The 21,344-nt window shown below is 47.2% G+C and overlaps 1 protein-coding gene across 2 annotated transcripts in view; it reads right to left on the bottom strand.

Annotated features, from left to right (window-relative positions):
• The window catches only part of PDE10A (phosphodiesterase 10A), a 95,049-nt gene that overhangs the window by 42,873 nt on the left and 30,832 nt on the right, over positions 1-21,344 (bottom strand). For both annotated transcript variants that reach the window (XM_069974378.1, XM_069974377.1), the window contains exon 2: positions 13,315-13,440. In XM_069974378.1, coding sequence (XP_069830479.1) covers positions 13,315-13,440 — 126 coding nt within the window. The remainder of the gene's footprint in view (positions 1-13,314; positions 13,441-21,344) is intronic.

Consider the following 21,344-nt stretch of genomic DNA (forward strand, 5'->3'; position numbering starts at 1 on the left):
AGCAATGCGGCCACTAGAGTCTCCATACGGGAGGTGTCACCACCAACAGGATCCCACCTGAGCAATCGGCCACTAGTGTCTCCATACGGGAGGTGTCACCACCAACAGGATCCCACCTGAGCAATGCGGCCACTAGAGTCTCCATATGGGAGGTATCACCACCAACAGGATCCCACCTGAGCAATGGCCACTAGTGTCTCCATACAGGAGGTGTCACCACCAACAGGATCTCACCTGAGCAATCGGCCACTAGTGTCTCCATACGGGAGGTGTCACCACCAACAGGATCCCACCTGAGCAATGCGGCCACTAGTGTCTCCATACGGGAGGTGTCACCACCAACAGGATCCCACCTGAGCAATGCGGCCACTAGTGTCTCCATACGGGAGGTGTCACCACCAACAGGATCCCACCTGAGCAATGCGGCCACTAGTGTCTCCATACGGGAGGTGTCACCACCAACAGGATCCCACCTGAGCAATCGGCCACTAGTGTCTCCATACGGGAGGTGTCATCACCAACAGGATCCCACCTGAGCAATGCGGCCACTAGTGTCTCCATACGGGAGGTGTCACCACCAACAGGATCCCACCTGAGCAATGCGGACACTAGAGTCTCCATACAGGAGGTATTACCACCAACAGGATTCCACCTGAGCAATGCGGCCACTAGAGTCTCCATACGGGAGGTGTCACCACCAACAGGATCCCACCTGAGCAATCGGCCACTAGTGTCTCCATACGGGAGGTGTCACCACCAACAGGATCCCACCTGAGCAATCGGCCACTAGTGTCTCCATACGGGAGGTGTCACCACCAACAGGATCCCACCTGAGCAATGCGGACACTAGAGTCTCCATACGGGAGGTGTCATCACCAACCAAAGCTTTCATACAAAGTATTAAATACATATCAGTCAGCGCGTTCAGTACTTTTTCCCTGTGTCATTTCTCATTATTACACATCATTTATGGACATCTATGGTTTCGTCTCATTAACTCTTTCATGTCTATTGCACTTTTAGAAAATTATACTGGATCAGTGAAGTGTTCAATACTTATATTAGCAGCAGATAAAAGGATATAGAAAAGATATCACGTAGGACCATAAAGGACAGTCTGGTTCTGCTGCCCTTTTCAGATCATGGATTATATAGGACTGGATACAAATATATATATATATATATATATATATACACACATACACACACACACACACACATATATATACTGTATAATATACATATATATATATACACACATATACATACACACACTGGATATATGGACTGGACTAGATATAAAACTTATATATATGGACTGGACAAGACGCCTCAGAGCTTTGAACCAGCAGCGCTGACCCGGCCTCTTACGTTGCTCCACTACATTGTCCACAAGGAAAGCGTCTCCAGCAGAACATAGCCGGCTCCCCGCATGACAACGCACCTCCTGGAGGAACACACAAACACTTTTCCACTATTACGGATAGTCGGAGTGCGAGAGAAGGTGGCGGCTCATTATCCATCATTATATGGAGCCCGGAAAGGTTACTGAGCGCCCGGAATGCGTTTACTAGACGGATCAATGGTTCCAGATCTCAACATAACTGAGTTTGGTGTGAGCGGTCACCGCGAGCAGCAGCGCATGATCCTGGTTATAAAGAGGACACAAGATCCCACCGTCCATTATACTCTGCAATTGTTTCCAGAACGTGGCGACTGTAATGAACAGAAGTTCTCGTATCAAACCACTCCGGACATTTCGGGGTTTTTGCACAGTGTAACATTTATCAAGGCGCATGCACGACTTTGGAGCAGTTTACGCCGACTGTGTATTTTTTCCCCTTGGAGGGGGCGTGGTTTCAGGGCAACTACTTTTTTTTGTTTTTCTGATAATAATTGCGCAGCCGTTCTCCAGTCGCAGCCTGGCGCAGGTTTTTTTTTGCCAAAAAAGCATGCAAAACGTGTGCAATATTGATCAAGGGCCGTGCACATAATGATCATTTTTGCGCATGGATCAGAGGTTTTTGAGTAGCACAGGAAATGTTACGCAGAAGATAAATGTCATAAACCCAGGGAAATCATTTGCAAGGGTATTTCTGTCAGGTAAAATACATGTTGAATCATCCTCCTCTTGGAGACTATTTGTTACATACTTGTTACCTTTCTGTCTCCTTCCTCCAATTCTAAGCTCCTGCCTTGTGCTGAAGACACGAAAAAAACGTGTGTGATCTGTTCACTCCGTCTCGTCCTCCCTTCTGAGACAGCTTAGTACATCATGTCCCTGGCCGGCTGTCTCTGCACTCTCCTGGGAGGATTAGTCACATGATGAGGTCACCAGCAAAAAGATATTAACCCTCCCGGCATTACAGAGTACAGAAACAGCCAGACAGAGATCCAGTTTACTGGAGGATCTGTATATACCACCACTATAACCTGTATACTCCATAGACTGGAGGATCTGTATATACCACCACAATAACCTGTATACTCCATAGACTGGAGGATCAGTATATACCACCACAATAACCTGTATACTCCATAGACTGGGGGATCTGTATATACCACCACAATAACCTGTATACTCCATAGACTGGAGGATCAGTATATACCACCACAATAACCTGTATACTGTACAGACTGGGGGATCTGTATATACCACCACAATAACCTGTATACTCCATAGACTGGAGGATCAGTATATACCACCACAATAACCTGTATACTCCATAGACTGGGGGGTATGTATATACCACCACAATAACCTGTATACTCCATAGTCAGCGATGTCCGCCACTGAGTTATTCTATACGTCAGGGTTGGTTCTTAAACAGTAGAAAGCAGAAGATCCTCAGCCTGTAGAACGGCCGTGAGAACAAGCTGCGACTTGTCTGTAGGCAGCCGGCCGTACACACCATTAGGGGGACGTCAATATTAATAGATGGGAATTACTGAGCAGAGAAGGTCGGCCATGCTCCTGTGCTTCTATATAGTATGGAGCCCACCGCCTGCAGTCACCGACCACCACAGCCATCATATATAGATGTACCTGAGAAGATGGGGGGGTATTATCCCATACCTGAGAAGATGGGGGGGGGGGGGTATTATCCCATACCTGAGAAGATGGGGGGGGGGGGGGTATTATCCCATACCTGAGAAGATGGGGGGGGGGGGTATTATCCCATACCTGAGAAGATGGGGGGGGGGGGGGTATTATCCCATACCTGAGAAGATGGGGGGGGGGGGGGGGGGTATTATCCCATACCTGAGAAGATGGGGGGGGGTGGGGGTATTATCCCATACCTGAGAAGATGGGGGGGGGTATTATCCCATACCTGAGAAGATGGGGGGGGGGGGGGGGGTATTATCCCATACCTGAGAAGATGGGGGGGGGGCATTATCCCATACCTGAGAAGATGGGGGGGTATTATCCCATACCTGAGAAGATGGGGGGTATTATCCCATACCTGAGAAGATGGGGGGGGGTATTATCCCATACCTGAGAAGATGGGGGGGGTATTATCCCATACCTGAGAAGATGGGGGGGTATTATCCCATACCTGAGAAGATGGGGGGTATTATCCCATACCTGAGAAGATGGGGGGTATTATCCTATACCTGAGAAGATGGGGGGTATTATCCCATACCTGAGAAGATGGGGGGGTATTATCCCATACCTGAGAAGATGGGGGGGTATTATCCTATACCTGAGAAGATGGGGGGTATTATCCCATACCTGAGAAGATGGGGGGTATTATCCCATACCTGAGAAGATGGGGGGTATTATCCCATACCTGAGAAGATGGGGGGTATTATCCCATACCTGAGAAGATGGGGGGTTATATCACATACCTGAGAAGATGGGGGGTATTATCCCATACCTGAGAAGATGGGGGGTTATATCACAAACCAGAGAAGATGGGGGGGGTATTATCCCATACCTGAGAAGATGGGGGGTATTATCCCATACCTGAGAAAATGGGGGGGTATTATCCCATACCTGAGAAGATGGGGGGTATTATCCCATACCTGAGAAAATGGGGGGGTATTATCCCATACCTGAGAAGATGGGGGGGTATTATCCCATACCTGAGAAGATGGGGGGGTATTATCCTATACCTGAGAAGATGGGGGGGTATTATCCTATACCTGAGAAGATGGGGGGGGTATTATCCCATACCTGAGAAGATGGGGGGGTATTATCCCATACCTGAGAAGATGGGGGGGTATTATCCCATACCTGAGAAGATGGGGGGTATTATCCCATACCTGAGAAGATGGGGGGTTATATCACATACCTGAGAAGATGGGGGGGGTATTATCCCATACCTGAGAAGATGGGGGGTATTATCCCATACCTGAGAAAATGGGGGGGTATTATCCCATACCTGAGAAGATGGGGGGTATTATCCCATACCTGAGAAGATGGGGGGGTATTATCCTATACCTGAGAAGATGGGGGGTATTATCCCATACCTGAGAAGATGGGGGGTATTATCCCATACCTGAGAAGATGGGGGGGGGGGGTATTATCCCATACCTGAGAAGATGGGGGGGGGGGGGTATTATCCCATACCTGAGAAGATGGGGGGGTATTATCCCATACCTGAGAAGATGGGGGGGTATTATCCCATACCTGAGAAGATGGGGGGTATTATCCCATACCTGAGAAGATGGGGGGGGGGGATTATCCCATACCTGAGAAGATGGGGGGGTATTATCCCATACCTGAGAAGATGGGGGTATTATCCCATACCTGAGAAGATGGGGGGCTGCTCATTACCACACACCTGAGAAGATGGGGGGCCGCTCATTACCACACACCTGAGAAGATGGGGGGCCGCTCATTACCACACACCTGAGAAGATGGGGGGCCGCTCATTACCACACACCTGATGCGGCACATTTTTGGGGGTTCAGGAGCACTAATCGCTTTGAAACTTTTACATTTTGTATAAACTGTGAGGAGAATTTTTCTGTTTTACACAAATATATTTTCTCGCAAATCAAAGTAGCATCTACAGCACGTCCTCCCGTCCCTGATCCTAGCGGCCGATCACAGGGTCGATGGTGTCTCCACACATTGCAGTTAACCCCTTCTCTCCTCAGCCAGTTTTTTCCCCTCGGGGTGTATATACGGCCGTTCACAGCGCTTGTATTTCCCTACACACCCGCGTCAATATGGAACTTATTTTATTAGACAGCTTTCAAAGAATTACAACCTTTCTGCTGTATATTACCCGACCGACAGACCGACCCCCGGACTCTCTACCAGGGAGATGGTGTCCGGCAGGCGATCAGCCTCTTACCGGACCAGATTATCCCCCCCCCCCCCCCCGCCAAATCCACGGGGAAGAGATCCTGCAGGTGTAACATCCGGGGAGATGTTGTGGCTGATGGACGGGACGCCCCATAATCATCGGGAAGCAAATCCTCTTTTAGTCAGTTAGATAAACTTGTCTCAAGTTGCACAAAACATTTCAATGAGTGGGATGAGTGCGGAGAGGTCGTCTGACTATAAGACACAGCTGGGGGGTCACCCCTCCCTCTCCCTGTAACACACGTGCCGCCATCACCACCGCCCCTCTGGGTGGGTTACACACCAGGCGTGACTCCAGTCCCAGCTTATATATAGCTCTGAGCAGAGAGCAGACCCCCATCCCCCCGGGTATCCCACCTGTAGTGGAAAGTGGCGTTTCTCAGCACCTTGTCCCACGTGGCCCTATAGCGATTCCCGGGGGTCAGAGACCAAAACCAGATTCAGAAATTAACTTTACCCTTGATTACAACTGGACAATATGCTTCTCTCGTCTTCATCAGGTGGTGACGCACCCCGAAGCCTCATGGGAAATAACTATCGGAAACTCTAATTTTTCCACTACAAGTTTTGCCTTCTCCAGTTCAGAGTTGAATCCCAGTGACTGCAGGAGACTGGTTCCACAGACTAACAATAGAGCTTCGCCTTCTGCACCCTGCCAGCTGCGTTTTGCACCGTCTTAAAGTGTCTGTCCTTAAAACTTTTTTTTTGCAGAAATCAATAGTACAGGCGATTTTAAGAAACTTTGTAATTGGGTTTATTAGCCGAAAAATGAATTTTTAACATGAAAAGCTCTCCCCCTGTCTTCATTGTTCTCCTATGGAGAGAGAAAGTAAAAGCAGCAAAACAGGACAACAAGGAGTTAATTTACATTCACATCACCGGGCTATCTCCTCTGACAGTCACCACTGACCTCTCTGACCTCTGAATAGCTCCCCCACTGTGTAATCCTTTGTTCTCTGCTGCCACTAATCTCCCTCCCCCCCCCTCCCCTCTCCATAGCACAGACAGGATCCGACTGATGTAAAACAGTCGAGATTTCCTGATTCTGAGCAGTGGATGAGAGAAAGGAGAGGGGGGGGGGGACCTGGGAAAAGGCTTTTTACATGTAGATAATGGCAGATTTGCCTAATAAACCCAATTACAAAGTTTCTTAAGATCACCTGGACTATTGATTTCTGCTAAAAAATTTTTTATGATAGTGACTCTTTAAGACGCCCATACACCTTCAATAACAGACAGCTGAACGATCGTCTGGCCATATGCCCCATACACAGGAATGTTTAGCACGGCCATTAGTCCTGTTTCCTGCCCGCTGCCTGCCCTTCCCCTACACAGCAGGTTCCTGTATAAGGAGGAGAGGGGAAAGGGTCTTGCCAATAAGACACCAAAACAAAAGATTATTTTGAATCAACTGGTGCCAGAAAGTGCCAGAGATTTGTAATTTACTTCTATTAAAAAAATCTCCAGTCTCCCAGTACTTATCAGCTGCTGTATGTCCTGCAGGAAGTGGTGTATTCTCTCCAGTATGACACAGTGCTCTCTGCTGCCACCTCTGTCCATGTCAGGAACTGTCCAGAGCAGCAGCAAATCCCCATAGAAAACCTCTCCTGCTCTGGACAGTTCCTGACATGTACAGAGGTGGCAGCAGAGAGCACTGTGTCAGAATACATCACTTCCTGCAGGACATACAGCAGCTGATAAGTACTGGAAGATTGAAGATTTGTTAATAGAGGTAAATTACAAATCTCTGGCACCAGTTGTTTTGAATGGAAAAAAAAATCTTTTTGTGAACAACCCCTTTAACATGTTCGTAAAACATATGAAAACTATAAATGACAGTGAAACCTTCAATAATGTTATTATCTAGTTGCAGATTCGCTTGATTCTTTAATTCCAAAAATAATAATTATTCCAGTCAGAAATTGACTGCACAAAAAAAAGCTAAAGACCCCACATACCAACACAATGGCTTTTTTTAGTTACATTTTTTAACCTCGCACATTCTTTCCTGGAACAATATATAAAAAAAATATATATATTTTTCTTTTCGGGTTAAAAGAAACGTCGTCTGAAGCAATTTTCAAGTCATAATGTTAATCAGAGAATCATAAACAAACACAGCTGGGAGCGAGGAGTTCAGTCGCTGACATTACGCACAGATTAGCCGCCACCAGACGTCATCCCGATAAGAAATGCAAAGTAAGGACAACGTCCGCTCCTCAGCAATCACTGCCAATGGACATTCCCAATATTACGGCAGATTTGTTTTATTATTCAGAAACAACGTTCAATAAGTAGAAGAATTTGTGTGATTGTGTTTCTCCAAAAATAAAATCTACCCCGAAAATGAGACCTCGCTTTGTTTTGCAGAAGCCTTGAAATACAGGCCCGCCACTCCGCCAGACAGGACCGCCACTCACCGCCAGACAGGCCCCACCTCACCGCCAGACAGGACCTACACTCACCGCCAGACAGGCCCCACCTCACCGCCAGACAGGACCTACACTCACCGCCAGACAGGACCTACACTCACCGCCAGACAGGACCTACACTCACCGCCAGACAGGACCGCCACTCACCGCCAGACAGGACCCACCACTCACCGCCAGACAGGACCCACCACTCACCGCCAGACAGGACCCACCACTCACCGCCAGACAGGACCCACCACTCCGCCAGACAGGACCCACCACTCCGCCAGACAGGACCCACCACTCCGCCAGACAGGACCCGCCACTCCGCCAGATAGGCCCGCCACTCCGCCAGACAGGCCCGCCACTCCGCCAGACAGGACCGCCACTCACCGCCAGACAGGACCCACCACTCCGCCAGACAGGACCGCCACTCCGCCAGACAGGACCGCCACTCACCGCCAGACAGGCCCACCACTCACCGCCAGACAGGACCGCCACTCCCGCCAGACAGGACCGCCACTCACCGCCAGACAAACTTCCCCATACAGGCCCAGGTTACAGGTTACAGTCAGCTGACCAGATCCCTGACACTGAATAAGGGGGGACAGACAGGACATGGGCCAACAACAAAGGGGAAGGGAGGCATTAAGTATGGAGGCCTAACTACAGAGGACCAGACAGTATAGGAGTCCAAGGAATCCACGCCTAATTTTACAGGCAAAATTTCAATGTCCCATTGTGTTCAATGGGATTTCTGCACTGCTGTTCACGCTGTTTATGCACAGAATGTTCCGCCACGGTTCCACTTTCCACCCAAAAAAATGTGAATTCTTTGGGCGAATTCCATTAAATAAATCCCATAGAGGTCAATGGGGCTTTGAATTTCCACTTTCCGCCTGTATGTCATTCTAATTCCGCCAGAGCTGAAGAGGAGGAAATTTTAAGCAGAAAAATTTCCTCTTCAATTCCTCACTTATTCCTCACTGTGAACATATCCTGTCACTGAGACATACAATATGGCGGCCAACTACCATATAAAGAGGTTGGTGGGGCCCAGGAGGGCTATGTCTGGCAGCACTGGGGTTGCTAGGCAACAGGATAGTTTCCCCCTCAGAAGCTGCTGTTGTGGCGGTGGCGGCCAGCGTTTTTTGTTTAGGGACCCACGCCAATCAGGAACCGTGGAACGGTGTGTGCGCTTTTACACGGTGATCAGATTGTAAGCGGAAGGCCCTATTACACAGAGCGATTATCTGTCCGTGTAATAACACCCAACAATCAGTCAACAAATAATAGTCGTCGTCTTTTAACATGTCAAAAAATTATCGCATCTCTGTTCATCTAATAAGTCGTTCCCAGAAAAGACCCGCTGTGTGGTTCGTCCTAAGGACCAATAAGCGTCCGTATAACAACGCAAAAAGGATCGCACAGTAATCGGGGACTGTAATCTTCTCAGAATCAATGATAGCGAATCTTTACACGATAATCGCTCCGTGTAATAGGGACAGAACTCCTGATCCTAGTAAGTAGCGTGCGGAGAAGCGGAGGATCAGTCATACGTTTATGGATGTGCCGCCATGTCTGGTTTTTCTTCCTATAGAAGTATTACGCATGAACATACATCAAGCGGGCAGATTGTAGGTTTCCTGCTCCCCTAACCCAGAGATATGAATAATAAGGCCCATGATGCAATTGTGGCTTCCATTATAGCCACCACGTTTTTGTGCACAATAAAAAAAAACAAAAAAAAAACACACACAACATAGATGCATTTTGATCCTTTTTTTATACTTTTTTTTTTATAATGAAAGTCAGTGGAACAACGGATCAAAACAGATTTCCACAAATACAGCTGTTTTTCATCCATTTTGTGCATAAAAAAAATAAAATAAAAAAAAAAAAAGGTCCCAGAGACGTTCCCAAGCTGTAATGTGGCTTCCTAAGGTGTGAGGTGATACAGCAGGGTCAGGGATGGGAGGGGGAGGGAGGAGGTGTTACAGCAGGGTCAGGGAAGGAAGGGGAGGGAGGAGGTGTTACAGCAGGGTCAGGGATGGGAGGGGGAGGAGGTGTTACAGCAGGGTTAGGGATGGGAGGGGGAGGGAGGAGGTGTTACAACTTGCTGCACTTCAGGAATTAAAAAAATGCTGCAGTAAGAGTGCAAGTTCTGGAAGCACAGACAAATCTATGAAAAGGTACCATGTATCTCCATGTCCTAACAGGATCTAACACCAATCACCAGTTTAGAATGTAACTTGCAGGTGACCGATTCCCTTTAAAGTGTCACTGTCATTTAAAAAAAAAATAAGAAAACTTTTGACATGACAGAGACATCACAGAGACATGTCAAAGGTTTTGATTGGTCTGGTGCTGAGTATTTAGACCTGTACTGATCGTGAAAACAAGACAGGAGAAGACCGCGCTAAGGACATCCCCCCTCTGCTCTAATGCAAGTCTATGGAGCACAACTCTTTCTTACACAGAGCGGGGAGCGGACTGTGCTGTCACCATACACTACATGTACATCCCCCGATGCAGCCGTCACCATACACTACATGTAGATCCCCCGATGCAGCCGTCACCATACACTACATGTACATCCCCCGATGCAGCCGTCACCATACACTACATGTACATCCCCCGATGCAGCCGTCACCATACACTACATGTACATCCCCCGATGCAGCCGTCACCATACACTACATGTACATCCCCCGATGCAGCCGTCACCATACACTACATGTACATCCCCCGATGCAGCCGTCACCATACACTACATGTACATCCCCCGATGCAGCCGTCACCATACACTACATGTAGATCCCCCGATGCAGCCGTCACCATACACTACATGTACATGCCCCGATGCAGCCGTCACCATACACTACATGTACATCCCCCGATGCAGCCGTCACCATACACTACATGTACATCCCCCGATGCAGCCGTCACCATACACTACATGTACATCCCCCGATGCAGCCGTCACCATACACTACATGTACATCCCCCGATGCAGCCGTCACCATACACTACATGTACATGCCCCGATGCAGCCGTCACCATACACTACATGTACATCCCCCGATGCAGCCGTCACCATACACTACATGTACATGCCCCGATGCAGCCGTCACCATACACTACATGTACATGCCCCGATGCAGCCGTCACCATACACTACATGTACATCCCCCGATGCAGCCGTCACCATACACTACATGTAGATCCCCCGATGCAGCCGTCACCATACACTACATGTACATCCCCCGATGCAGCCGTCACCATACACTACATGTACATCCCCCGATGCAGCCGTCACCATACACTACATGTAGATCCCCCGATGCAGCCGTCACCATACACTACATGTACATCCCCCGATGCAGCCGTCACCATACACTACATGTACATCCCCCGATGCAGCCGTCACCATACACTACATGTACATCCCCCGATGCAGCCGTCACCATACACTACATGTACATCCCCCGATGCAGCCGTCACCATACACTACATGTAGATCACTCACTACAGGCCCCGATAAATTCCTTGAGGGGTGGTGTTTCCAAAATGAGGTCTACTGGGGGCGGTACCTACAATGCGGCACCTCTACTCCTATACAAACCCTTAAACAAGCGGCCCGTGTGCCAGGCAGTCAGCACACTATGGAGACACAGGGGAATGTCATTTAATAGCAGGTTCAGAGCAGCTTTACACATAACTAGAGATGAGCGAACCGGGTTCGGGTTCGAGTTTATCTGAACCCGAACGTTCGGAATTTGATTAGCTGCGGCTGCTGATGTTGGATAAAGCCCTAAGGTTGTCTGGAAAACATGGATACAGCCAATGACTATATCCATGATTTCCACATAGCCTTAGGGCTTTATCCAACTTCAGCAGCCGCCGCTAATCACATGCCGATTGTTCGGGTTTGGATGGACTCCAGCTGCTCCAGGGTCACTCATCTCTATACATAACGCATCCGCAGCGAGTATGTCAGCCCACTGAAGTGAATGGGCAGGTATCAACAGCGAGAAATCTGCTGTGGATACGTTACGTGTGAAGCTATCCTTAGGATAATATTGAATTGTTTAAGGGGGAAAAAAAAAAAAAGATTAAAGTTAAAAATTTGCAAAAATAAATTAAACTTTTGAATTTCCCCTTCTCTTTGCTGAGCCCGCTCCATACACCTACTATAAGAAGCAGACTGCCGCTGCTAATGACCGACATCAGCAGGACTGCAGGAGTCAGACTGTTTAAATGCCACCACCAACAAAAATCCTTCAATGTTGCATTTATACATCCAGGTGCTGCCCCCTTTAACTGTCAAATTGGTACCCCCACAACATGATTGCAGGGCCATGTATATCACAACTGCAGAAAGAGGTCTACACCTGTAAATAAAGGGCACCTGTCTCTGCTAATGGTGTCTCAATCACACTGATCTTAATGATCCACACATATAGCATTTCATGGAACAGTATCACCAATCTACCGATTGCCTATCAACATTTCCTTAGAGAACTTTCTCAAAATTAACAAAAATAAATAAATAAATCAAGAAGCCCCAAGTCCCATCTATACCAAAATGGTAAAGGGTAAATGTGGTGTCCCACTGCTAGTGTTTTCTCCTGTGCACCTGTCAGAAAGCTTTTCTCTAAGGTTGAGTGGTGGATGAAGTATTACGTTTCCCCACTAGGTGCCAGTGTTTTGCATCTTTATATGTATTTCTATGCACAGCTGCAGAAGGTAATGGGTTAATGTTTATCTGTGTACCATGTGTTCCGTGCTGACCACTAGGAGCTGCTCTTCCCCTTTATCCTATCCTCTATTACCTTTCTTCTGCACACACTCATCCCCACCACTCACAGGCAGGCACACAAAGTCCCCTGTCAGAGGAGTCACTGGTGGAGGAAGTGCAGTTCAGTCTTACTTAGTTTGGGTGGGTTCAGACTACGGAATTCTCGCGGATTAAGGCGACGGAATGCCGCGGAATTTATCCACAAGAATTCCGTAGTCTGAACCCACTCTCAGTGAGAGAGGACACAAACCAAAGCCGTTCCTGCAGAAGCCAAGGCCGGGCAAGAAGATCTCTCTCAAGGGTCCGGCAGAGTACAAGGCTACATTGGGTTAAGGCTCCTCTGGCAAACTCCCTACCTCTACTCTACTACCACTATACACACACCACCGCACACCTTTGGTTATTTTTCCCCTGCCTGTGGGTGCCGGTACTGACAGTCCGAGTGGGACAGTTGCCACTCAGGACTGCAGTGAAAAGTGCCCAAGGGACTCGCAATAAACTGGCAGGTCACCGACCATTAGGCAAACCGTACTGGCCATAGAGAACAAACCGGTATCAACATCACCCCTGTGTGCTGGACCAGCACTGGCGTCACGACGAGTACCACAAAGATGCCGAGCGGTCGGCATTTGAATCCCGCTGTCTGGAGAAGATGGATGCAGCCCAAGGGCTTCCTAGGAGACATGGATGCAGCCATAGGAGTCCGATACATTATGGCTCTTAGAACGGGAGGAAAAAATATTTTAAAAAGTGTCCAGTCCTGAAGGGGTTAAATCACTTCTTACCTTCTTGTAAGTTTTTCTTTATCATCCATCTTTCTACAGTTTCGGAGGCAACATTTTCCGATACAAATTCATCCAGCAGCTGAGGATGGCGGGAGAGATAGGCCTTTACTTTTTCATCTGTCAAATCTAAAATGTAAAAAAAAAAAAAAAGAAGTCAAATGTCTGGGACCATTAAAAAAAATAATTAAAAAAAATTCCCCAAAAAGTCACCATACAGGTAGTAACATGATACAATAGGGATTAATATATATCAGATTATAAACATCGAGACACATGAGGAGGATGAGGAGGGTTTGGCAATTAAGCTGCTTCTGTATACAATTCCGCTGCTATCTGTATGTAAACTCCCATATAACGTATAAGACTGCGGCCATGGGGTTATTTGCAGCACAGTGGGGCCTTAAAGGGGTATTACTATTTGAGCTTGTTCTTTTTGATTGCTGGAGGTCCGAGTGCCAGGCCCTCACCCAATCCAGAGAAACGGGACACAATCTCTGAGGAGACATCAGTGTAGTGACTGGTACAGGAGGAGGAGGAGACATCAGTGTAGTGACTGGTACAGGAGGAGGAGGAGACATCAGTGTAGTGACTGGTACAGGAGGAGGAGGAGACATCAGTGTAGTGACTGGTACAGGAGGAGGAGGAGACATCAGTGTAGTGACTGGTACAGGAGGAGGAGGAGACATCAGTGTAGTGACTGGTACAGGAGGAGGAGGAGACATCAGTGTAGTGACTGGTACAGGAGGAGGAGGAGACATCAGTGTAGTGACTGGTACAGGAGGAGGAGGAGACATCAGTGTAGTGACTGGTACAGGAGGAGGAGGAGACATCAGTGTAGTGACTGGTACAGGAGGAGGAGGAGACATCAGTGTAGTGACTGGTACAGGAGGAGGAGGAGGAGGAGACATCAGTGTAGTGACTGGTACAGGAGGAGACATCAGTGTAGTGACTGGTACAGGAGGAGGAGGAGGCGACATCAGTGTAGTGACTGGTACAGGAGGAGGAGGAGGCGACATCAGTGTAGTGACTGGTACAGGAGGAGGAGGAGGCGACATCAGTGTAGTGACTGGTACAGGAGGAGGAGGAGGCGACATCAGTGTAGTGACTGGTACAGGAGGAGGAGGAGGCGACATCAGTGTAGTGACTGGTACAGGAGGAGGAGGAGGCGACATCAGTGTAGTGACTGGTACAGGAGGAGGAGGAGGCGACATCAGTGTAGTGACTGGTACAGGAGGAGGAGGAGGCGACATCAGTGTAGTGACTGGTACAGGAGGAGGAGGAGGCGACATCAGTGTAGTGACTGGTACAGGAGGAGGAGGAGGCGACATCAGTGTAGTGACTGGTACAGGAGGAGGAGGAGACGACATCAGTGTAGTGACTGGTACAGGAGGAGGAGGAGACGACATCAGTGTAGTGACTGGTACAGGAGGAGGAGGAGGCGACATCAGTGTAGTGACTGGTACAGGAGGAGGAGGAGGCGACATCAGTGTAGTGACTGGTACAGGAGGAGGAGGAGACGACATCAGTGTAGTGACTGGTACAGGAGGAGGAGGAGACGACATCAGTGTAGTGACTGGTACAGGAGGAGGAGGAGACATCAGTGTAGTGACTGGTACAGGAGGAGGAGGAGACATCAGTGTAGTGACTGGTACAGGAGGAGGAGGAGACATCAGTGTAGTGACTGGTACAGGAGGAGGAGGAGACATCAGTGTAGTGACTGGTACAGGAGGAGGAGGAGACATCAGTGTAGTGACTGGTACAGGAGGAGGAGGCGACATCAGTGTAGTGACTGGTACAGGAGGAGGAGGAGGCGACATCAGTGTAGTGACTGGTACAGGAGGAGGAGGAGGCGACATCAGTGTAGTGACTGGTACAGGAGGAGGAGGAGGCGACATCAGTGTAGTGACTGGTACAGGAGGAGGAGGAGGCATCAGTGTAGTGACTGGTACAGGAGGAGGAGGAGACATCAGTGTAGTGACTGGTACAGGAGGAGGAGGAGACATCAGTGTAGTGACTGGTACAGGAGGAGGAGGAGACATCAGTGTAGTGACTGGTACAGGAGGAGGAGGAGACATCAGTGTAGTGACTGGTACAGGAGGAGGAGACATCGGTGTAGTGACTGGTACAGGAGGAGGAGACATCAGTGTAGTGACTGGTACAGAAGGAGGAGGAGACGTCAGTGTAGTGACTGGTACAGGAGGAGGAGGAGACGTCAGTGTAGTGACTGGTACAGGAGGAGGAGGAGATATCAGTGTAGTGACTGGTACAGGAGGAGGAGGAGACATCAGTGTAGTGACTGGTACAGGAGGAGGAGGAGGAGGAGACATCAGTGTAGTGACTGGTACAGGAGGAGACATCAGTGTAGTGACTGGTACAGGAGGAGGAGGAGGCGACATCAGTGTAGTGACTGGTACAGGAGGAGGAGGAGGCGACATCAGTGTAGTGACTGGTACAGGAGGAGGAGGAGGCGACATCAGTGTAGTGACTGGTACAGGAGGAGGAGGAGGCGACATCAGTGTAGTGACTGGTACAGGAGGAGGAGGAGGCGACATCAGTGTAGTGACTGGTACAGGAGGAGGAGGAGGCGACATCAGTGTAGTGACTGGTACAGGAGGAGGAGGAGGCGACATCAGTGTAGTGACTGGTACAGGAGGAGGAGGAGGCGACATCAGTGTAGTGACTGGTACAGGAGGAGGAGGAGGCGACATCAGTGTAGTGACTGGTACAGGAGGAGGAGGAGGCGACATCAGTGTAGTGACTGGTACAGGAGGAGGAGGAGACGACATCAGTGTAGTGACTGGTACAGGAGGAGGAGGAGACGACATCAGTGTAGTGACTGGTACAGGAGGAGGAGGAGGCGACATCAGTGTAGTGACTGGTACAGGAGGAGGAGGAGGCGACATCAGTGTAGTGACTGGTACAGGAGGAGGAGGAGACGACATCAGTGTAGTGACTGGTACAGGAGGAGGAGGAGACGACATCAGTGTAGTGACTGGTACAGGAGGAGGAGGAGACATCAGTGTAGTGACTGGTACAGGAGGAGGAGGAGACATCAGTGTAGTGACTGGTACAGGAGGAGGAGGAGACATCAGTGTAGTGACTGGTACAGGAGGAGGAGGAGACATCAGTGTAGTGACTGGTACAGGAGGAGGAGGAGACATCAGTGTAGTGACTGGTACAGGAGGAGGAGGCGACATCAGTGTAGTGACTGGTACAGGAGGAGGAGGAGGCGACATCAGTGTAGTGACTGGTACAGGAGGAGGAGGAGGCGACATCAGTGTAGTGACTGGTACAGGAGGAGGAGGAGGCGACATCAGTGTAGTGACTGGTACAGGAGGAGGAGGAGGCATCAGTGTAGTGACTGGTACAGGAGGAGGAGGAGACATCAGTGTAGTGACTGGTACAGGAGGAGGAGGAGACATCAGTGTAGTGACTGGTACAGGAGGAGGAGGAGACATCAGTGTAGTGACTGGTACAGGAGGAGGAGGAGACATCAGTGTAGTGACTGGTACAGGAGGAGGAGACATCGGTGTAGTGACTGGTACAGGAGGAGGAGACATCAGTGTAGTGACTGGTACAGAAGGAGGAGGAGACGTCAGTGTAGTGACTGGTACAGGAGGAGGAGGAGACGTCAGTGTAGTGACTGGTACAGGAGGAGGAGGAGATATCAGTGTAGTGACTGGTACAGGAGGAGGAGACATCAGTGTAGTGACTGGTACAGGGTAGAGGTCAGCCAAAGGTTGTCCAGGCATGATGGGAGTTGTAGTTTTGCAATAGCTGGAGGGCTGAAGGTTCCCCATCCCTGGTGTAGCGGCTGGACAGGGAGATCTGCCTGGCTGCTGCATTAGGAATGGACTGGAGGGGGGAGAGGAAGGAAGGACGATTAGTAAGGAATTGCAGTAGTCTAGACGGGAAGGAATCAGGGCCACAATGAGAGATTCAGCCAATTCAGCAGTAAGGAAGGGACGGGTTACAGAGATGTCTGTCAGGTGAAAGCAGTGGATATAGCAGATCAAAAGGAAAAACTTTGCACAAAAAAAAAAAAAAAAAGACTGATCGCAAAGAAATTATAATCAGTGAATTAACACCTGTGCTGTGTGGAGACAGACAGGAGACAGACAGGAGACAGACAGGAGACAGACAGGAGACAGACAGGAGACAGACAGGAGACAGATAGGAGACAGACAGGAGACAGACAGGAGACAGACAGGAGACAGACAGGAGACAGACAGGAGACAGATAGATAGATAGGAGATAGGAGATAGATAGGAGATAGATAGATAGATAGATAGGAGATAGATAGATAGATAGATAGATAGATAGATAGATAGATAGATAGGAGATAGATAGATAGGAGATAGATAGGAGATAGATAGATAGATAGATAGATAGATAGATAGGAGATAGATAGATAGATAGATAGATAGATAGATAGGAGATAGATAGATAGATAGATAGATAGATAGATAGATAGATAGATAGGAGATAGATAGATAGATAGATAGATAGATAGGAGATAGATAGATAGATAGGAGATAGATAGATAGATAGATAGATATCCAAAAATGATAAAAAGCAGCACCACAAAATCAGGATATTTGGTGCCAGCGGATAGTCCCAGCCAGGGACGTAAGTAGCTAGTCAATAGAAGGATACTCCGCAGCACACAGGTAAAGTGCAAAAAAATCTGTGTGTTTATTTACATCAGTGTAAAAACAGAACACGGCATAAAGTGAGACGCGACGTTTCGATGATCTCCATCATCAAAATGATGATGGAGATCATCGAAACGTCGCGTCTCACTTTATGCCGTGTTCTGTTTTTACACTGATGTAAATAAACACAACGATTTTTTTGCACTTTACCTGTGTGCTGCGGAGTATCCTTCTATTGACTAGATAGATAGATAGATAGATAGATAGATAGGAGATAGATAGATAGGAGATAGATAGGAGATAGATAGATAGATAGATAGGAGATAGATAGATAGATAGGAGATAGATAGATAGATAGGAGATAGATAGATAGATAGATAGATAGGAGATAGATAGATAGATAGATAGGAGATAGATAGATAGGAGATAGGAGATAGATAGATAGGAGATAGGAGATAGATAGATAGATAGGAGATAGATAGATAGGAGATAGATAGATAGGAGATAGATAGATAGATAGATAGATAGATAGATAGGAGATAGATAGATAGATAGATAGATAGATAGATAGGAGATAGATAGATAGATAGATAGATAGATAGATAGATAGATAGGAGATAGATAGGAGATAGATAGGAGATAGATAGATAGGAGATAGATAGATAGATAGATAGATAGATAGATAGATAGATAGATAGGAGATAGATAGATAGGAGATAGATAGATAGGAGATAGATAGATAGATAGATAGATAGGAGATAGATAGATAGATAGATAGGAGATAGATAGGAGATAGATAGATAGATAGATAGATAGGAGATAGATAGATAGGAGATAGATAGATAGATAGATAGATAGGAGATAGATAGATAGGAGATAGATAGATAGGAGATAGATAGATAGATAGATAGATAGATAGATAGATAGATAGATAGAGATTATATTGGAAACAAAACATAATAAATCCATCAAAAACAACAAAAAGAAACAAGCAAAAACTCTTTTACTGGGAAAATTCATCGATGACAGATTATTTTGTGGGAAAAAGTCGCACCATTTTGCACAATCATGAAGCGCCTATTTAAAATTGTGGGAAAATTTTGCAACAATTTGTGAAGAGGCAGCGTGCAGAACAATCGTACAGCTGGAATAATAAGCGAGGCGGTCCCCATTAATAGTGCACCTATAATACAGCAGCCCCACCCCCACCCGTCTATGATAAATTCCTGCAATGTCTTTACCATCTGCAGCAACTGCCGCCATTGGTTAGAGAACCCTTCCCAGCATGCACCTGCACCTTCTGTGTCAGTAAAAAGAAGATTGTAATAGAATCTTAGTCCAGCAAGTTTCCCAACAGAAACCCGAGCCGTGTAGCGAGCCGCCCTCCTCAGGGGAACGGGCCGTTGTTTTCATAAACACAGGCACAATGTGCAGCCGCTAATTAGTTCAGCTGGGGACGGAAGTTCTGTCGCTCCCTAACCAGTGCAGGGATAAACACCAACATACAGCGAGAGTTCAGCCGCTCCCGAAACTTCAAGTACAAAGAGGTTAGAATGACTATATAATGTAACGGCCGGCGCTTACAGGGGCCGATCTACTGTATTCAGGACGTGTAACAATCCAAATACGAGGAAGGTAAGGGGACAGTGCCGCACACGGTTCTGCTTAATCACATACATTACAGACTACAAATCTGACAAACAGCTGGGGCTGGTGGCTTTAAAACACCGACTTCTACTTTGCTTCAGTCGGTATCCGTTTGCATCAGTTTATTTTCCTTCCTGGTTTCTTGCCTCTTCTGCACGCGCTCAGTGAAAAAAAATCATGACGACAAATAACTTCAATGTTAGTAAAACGGGTGTTAGGAAATGACTCCCAACGCGTTTCTGCCAGAGGGGTGTGGTGTCATCAGGGGAGCAGAGAGAAAATCAATCCGCACCCTCAGCATAGAGTGATATTATAGGCAGTCATATGTATATGCTCATAAGAGAGAAGCAGATATTAGAAATACCCCTGACAATACTACAGGGATGTAGCGACTGATCACTTGGACGTGAACAGAAATACTGTAAGTTTGGTTTTATTGCCTATATAGTTAAAAAAAACAAACGAAAAAAAAACACAGACACACAAAACACATAGGTGCCCTTTCCGTTCATCTTTCGTTTCTTTTTGGACAGATATAAAATTTGTTCATCTGCGCAAAAACACTGACAGATCTGATGAAAATGGAGCCAAAAAAAAAAAAAGACAAATAATAATAATTATTAAAAAATAATCATTATCACCATCAAAACAGAATTGTGGCAGAGGATAAAACATTGGTGTGAACCGCGCCTAAAATACAGAATGGCCGTATACCCTGGAAGGGAGATATTCTGCTAAACACTAAACCATTAGGGATGGAACCTCCGAAAAGAGGAAATCCGCCATTCCTTCCCGGCCTGGATCGGCCATATGATGGGGAGCTTCACCTGATTTAGAATGGAGCAGATTTATCAGGGGCTTTGCGCCTATTTGGAGGTGAATAACTGTTTTTTCCGCCCATTTTTGGTCTAAGTTCTATTTATGAGCCAGTATCTGACAGGGGATTATTTTTTTAGATGCAACTTTTTTTTTTTTTTTTTTAATCTGCCTGTTTGCAGCGTTCACCAAAAATTAGCGTAATCCAGGATTTATTATTTCCGACTTTTTAAAAAGTTGTACGCTCCATACACCTTCTAATGACGTGTGAATACGATGCAAATGGCGGGTTTGGCCGATCTAAGGGCCCTATTCCACCGGACGATTATCGTTCAGATTATCGTTAAATCGTTCGAATCTAAACGATAATCGTTCGGTTGAAATGCAGTAACGATTAACGACCGAACGAGAAATCGTTGATCGCTTTATAAGACCTGGACCTATTTTTATCGTTGCTCGTTCGCCAAACGTTCGCAAATCGTTCGCATTGAATAAGACATCGTTCGGTCGTTCGCAATAGATACGAACGCAATAGCGAAGAAATACGGAAGAAGAAACGATCGCAATTACGATCATAAGTAACGATTATCGTTCCATGGAAATGAGTGAACGTTTTCAGGTCTTTCGCAATAGCGGTCGTTTGAGATCGTTAATCGTTAACGATTATGCTAACGATAATCGTCCGGTGGAATAGGGCCCTAAGTCTACAGTGTACGGGGACCTACAGATGACTGATCACCCGGGCTCCATATATTGTATATAAAAATTTCTTAAAAAACGCTGTCAAACTTTGAAGACCAGACAGTGCGCTGCTGATTAGATTAAACAAACCTTGAATGTGAACGGTATCTGAAGTCACTGGTCTAGTGGATGCAAATAAAAATATACTGGAAATAACCAGCCGAGTATATA

This window comes from Dendropsophus ebraccatus, chromosome 6, assembly GCF_027789765.1.
Source record: "Dendropsophus ebraccatus isolate aDenEbr1 chromosome 6, aDenEbr1.pat, whole genome shotgun sequence".
Lineage (NCBI taxonomy): Eukaryota > Metazoa > Chordata > Amphibia > Anura > Hylidae > Dendropsophus > Dendropsophus ebraccatus.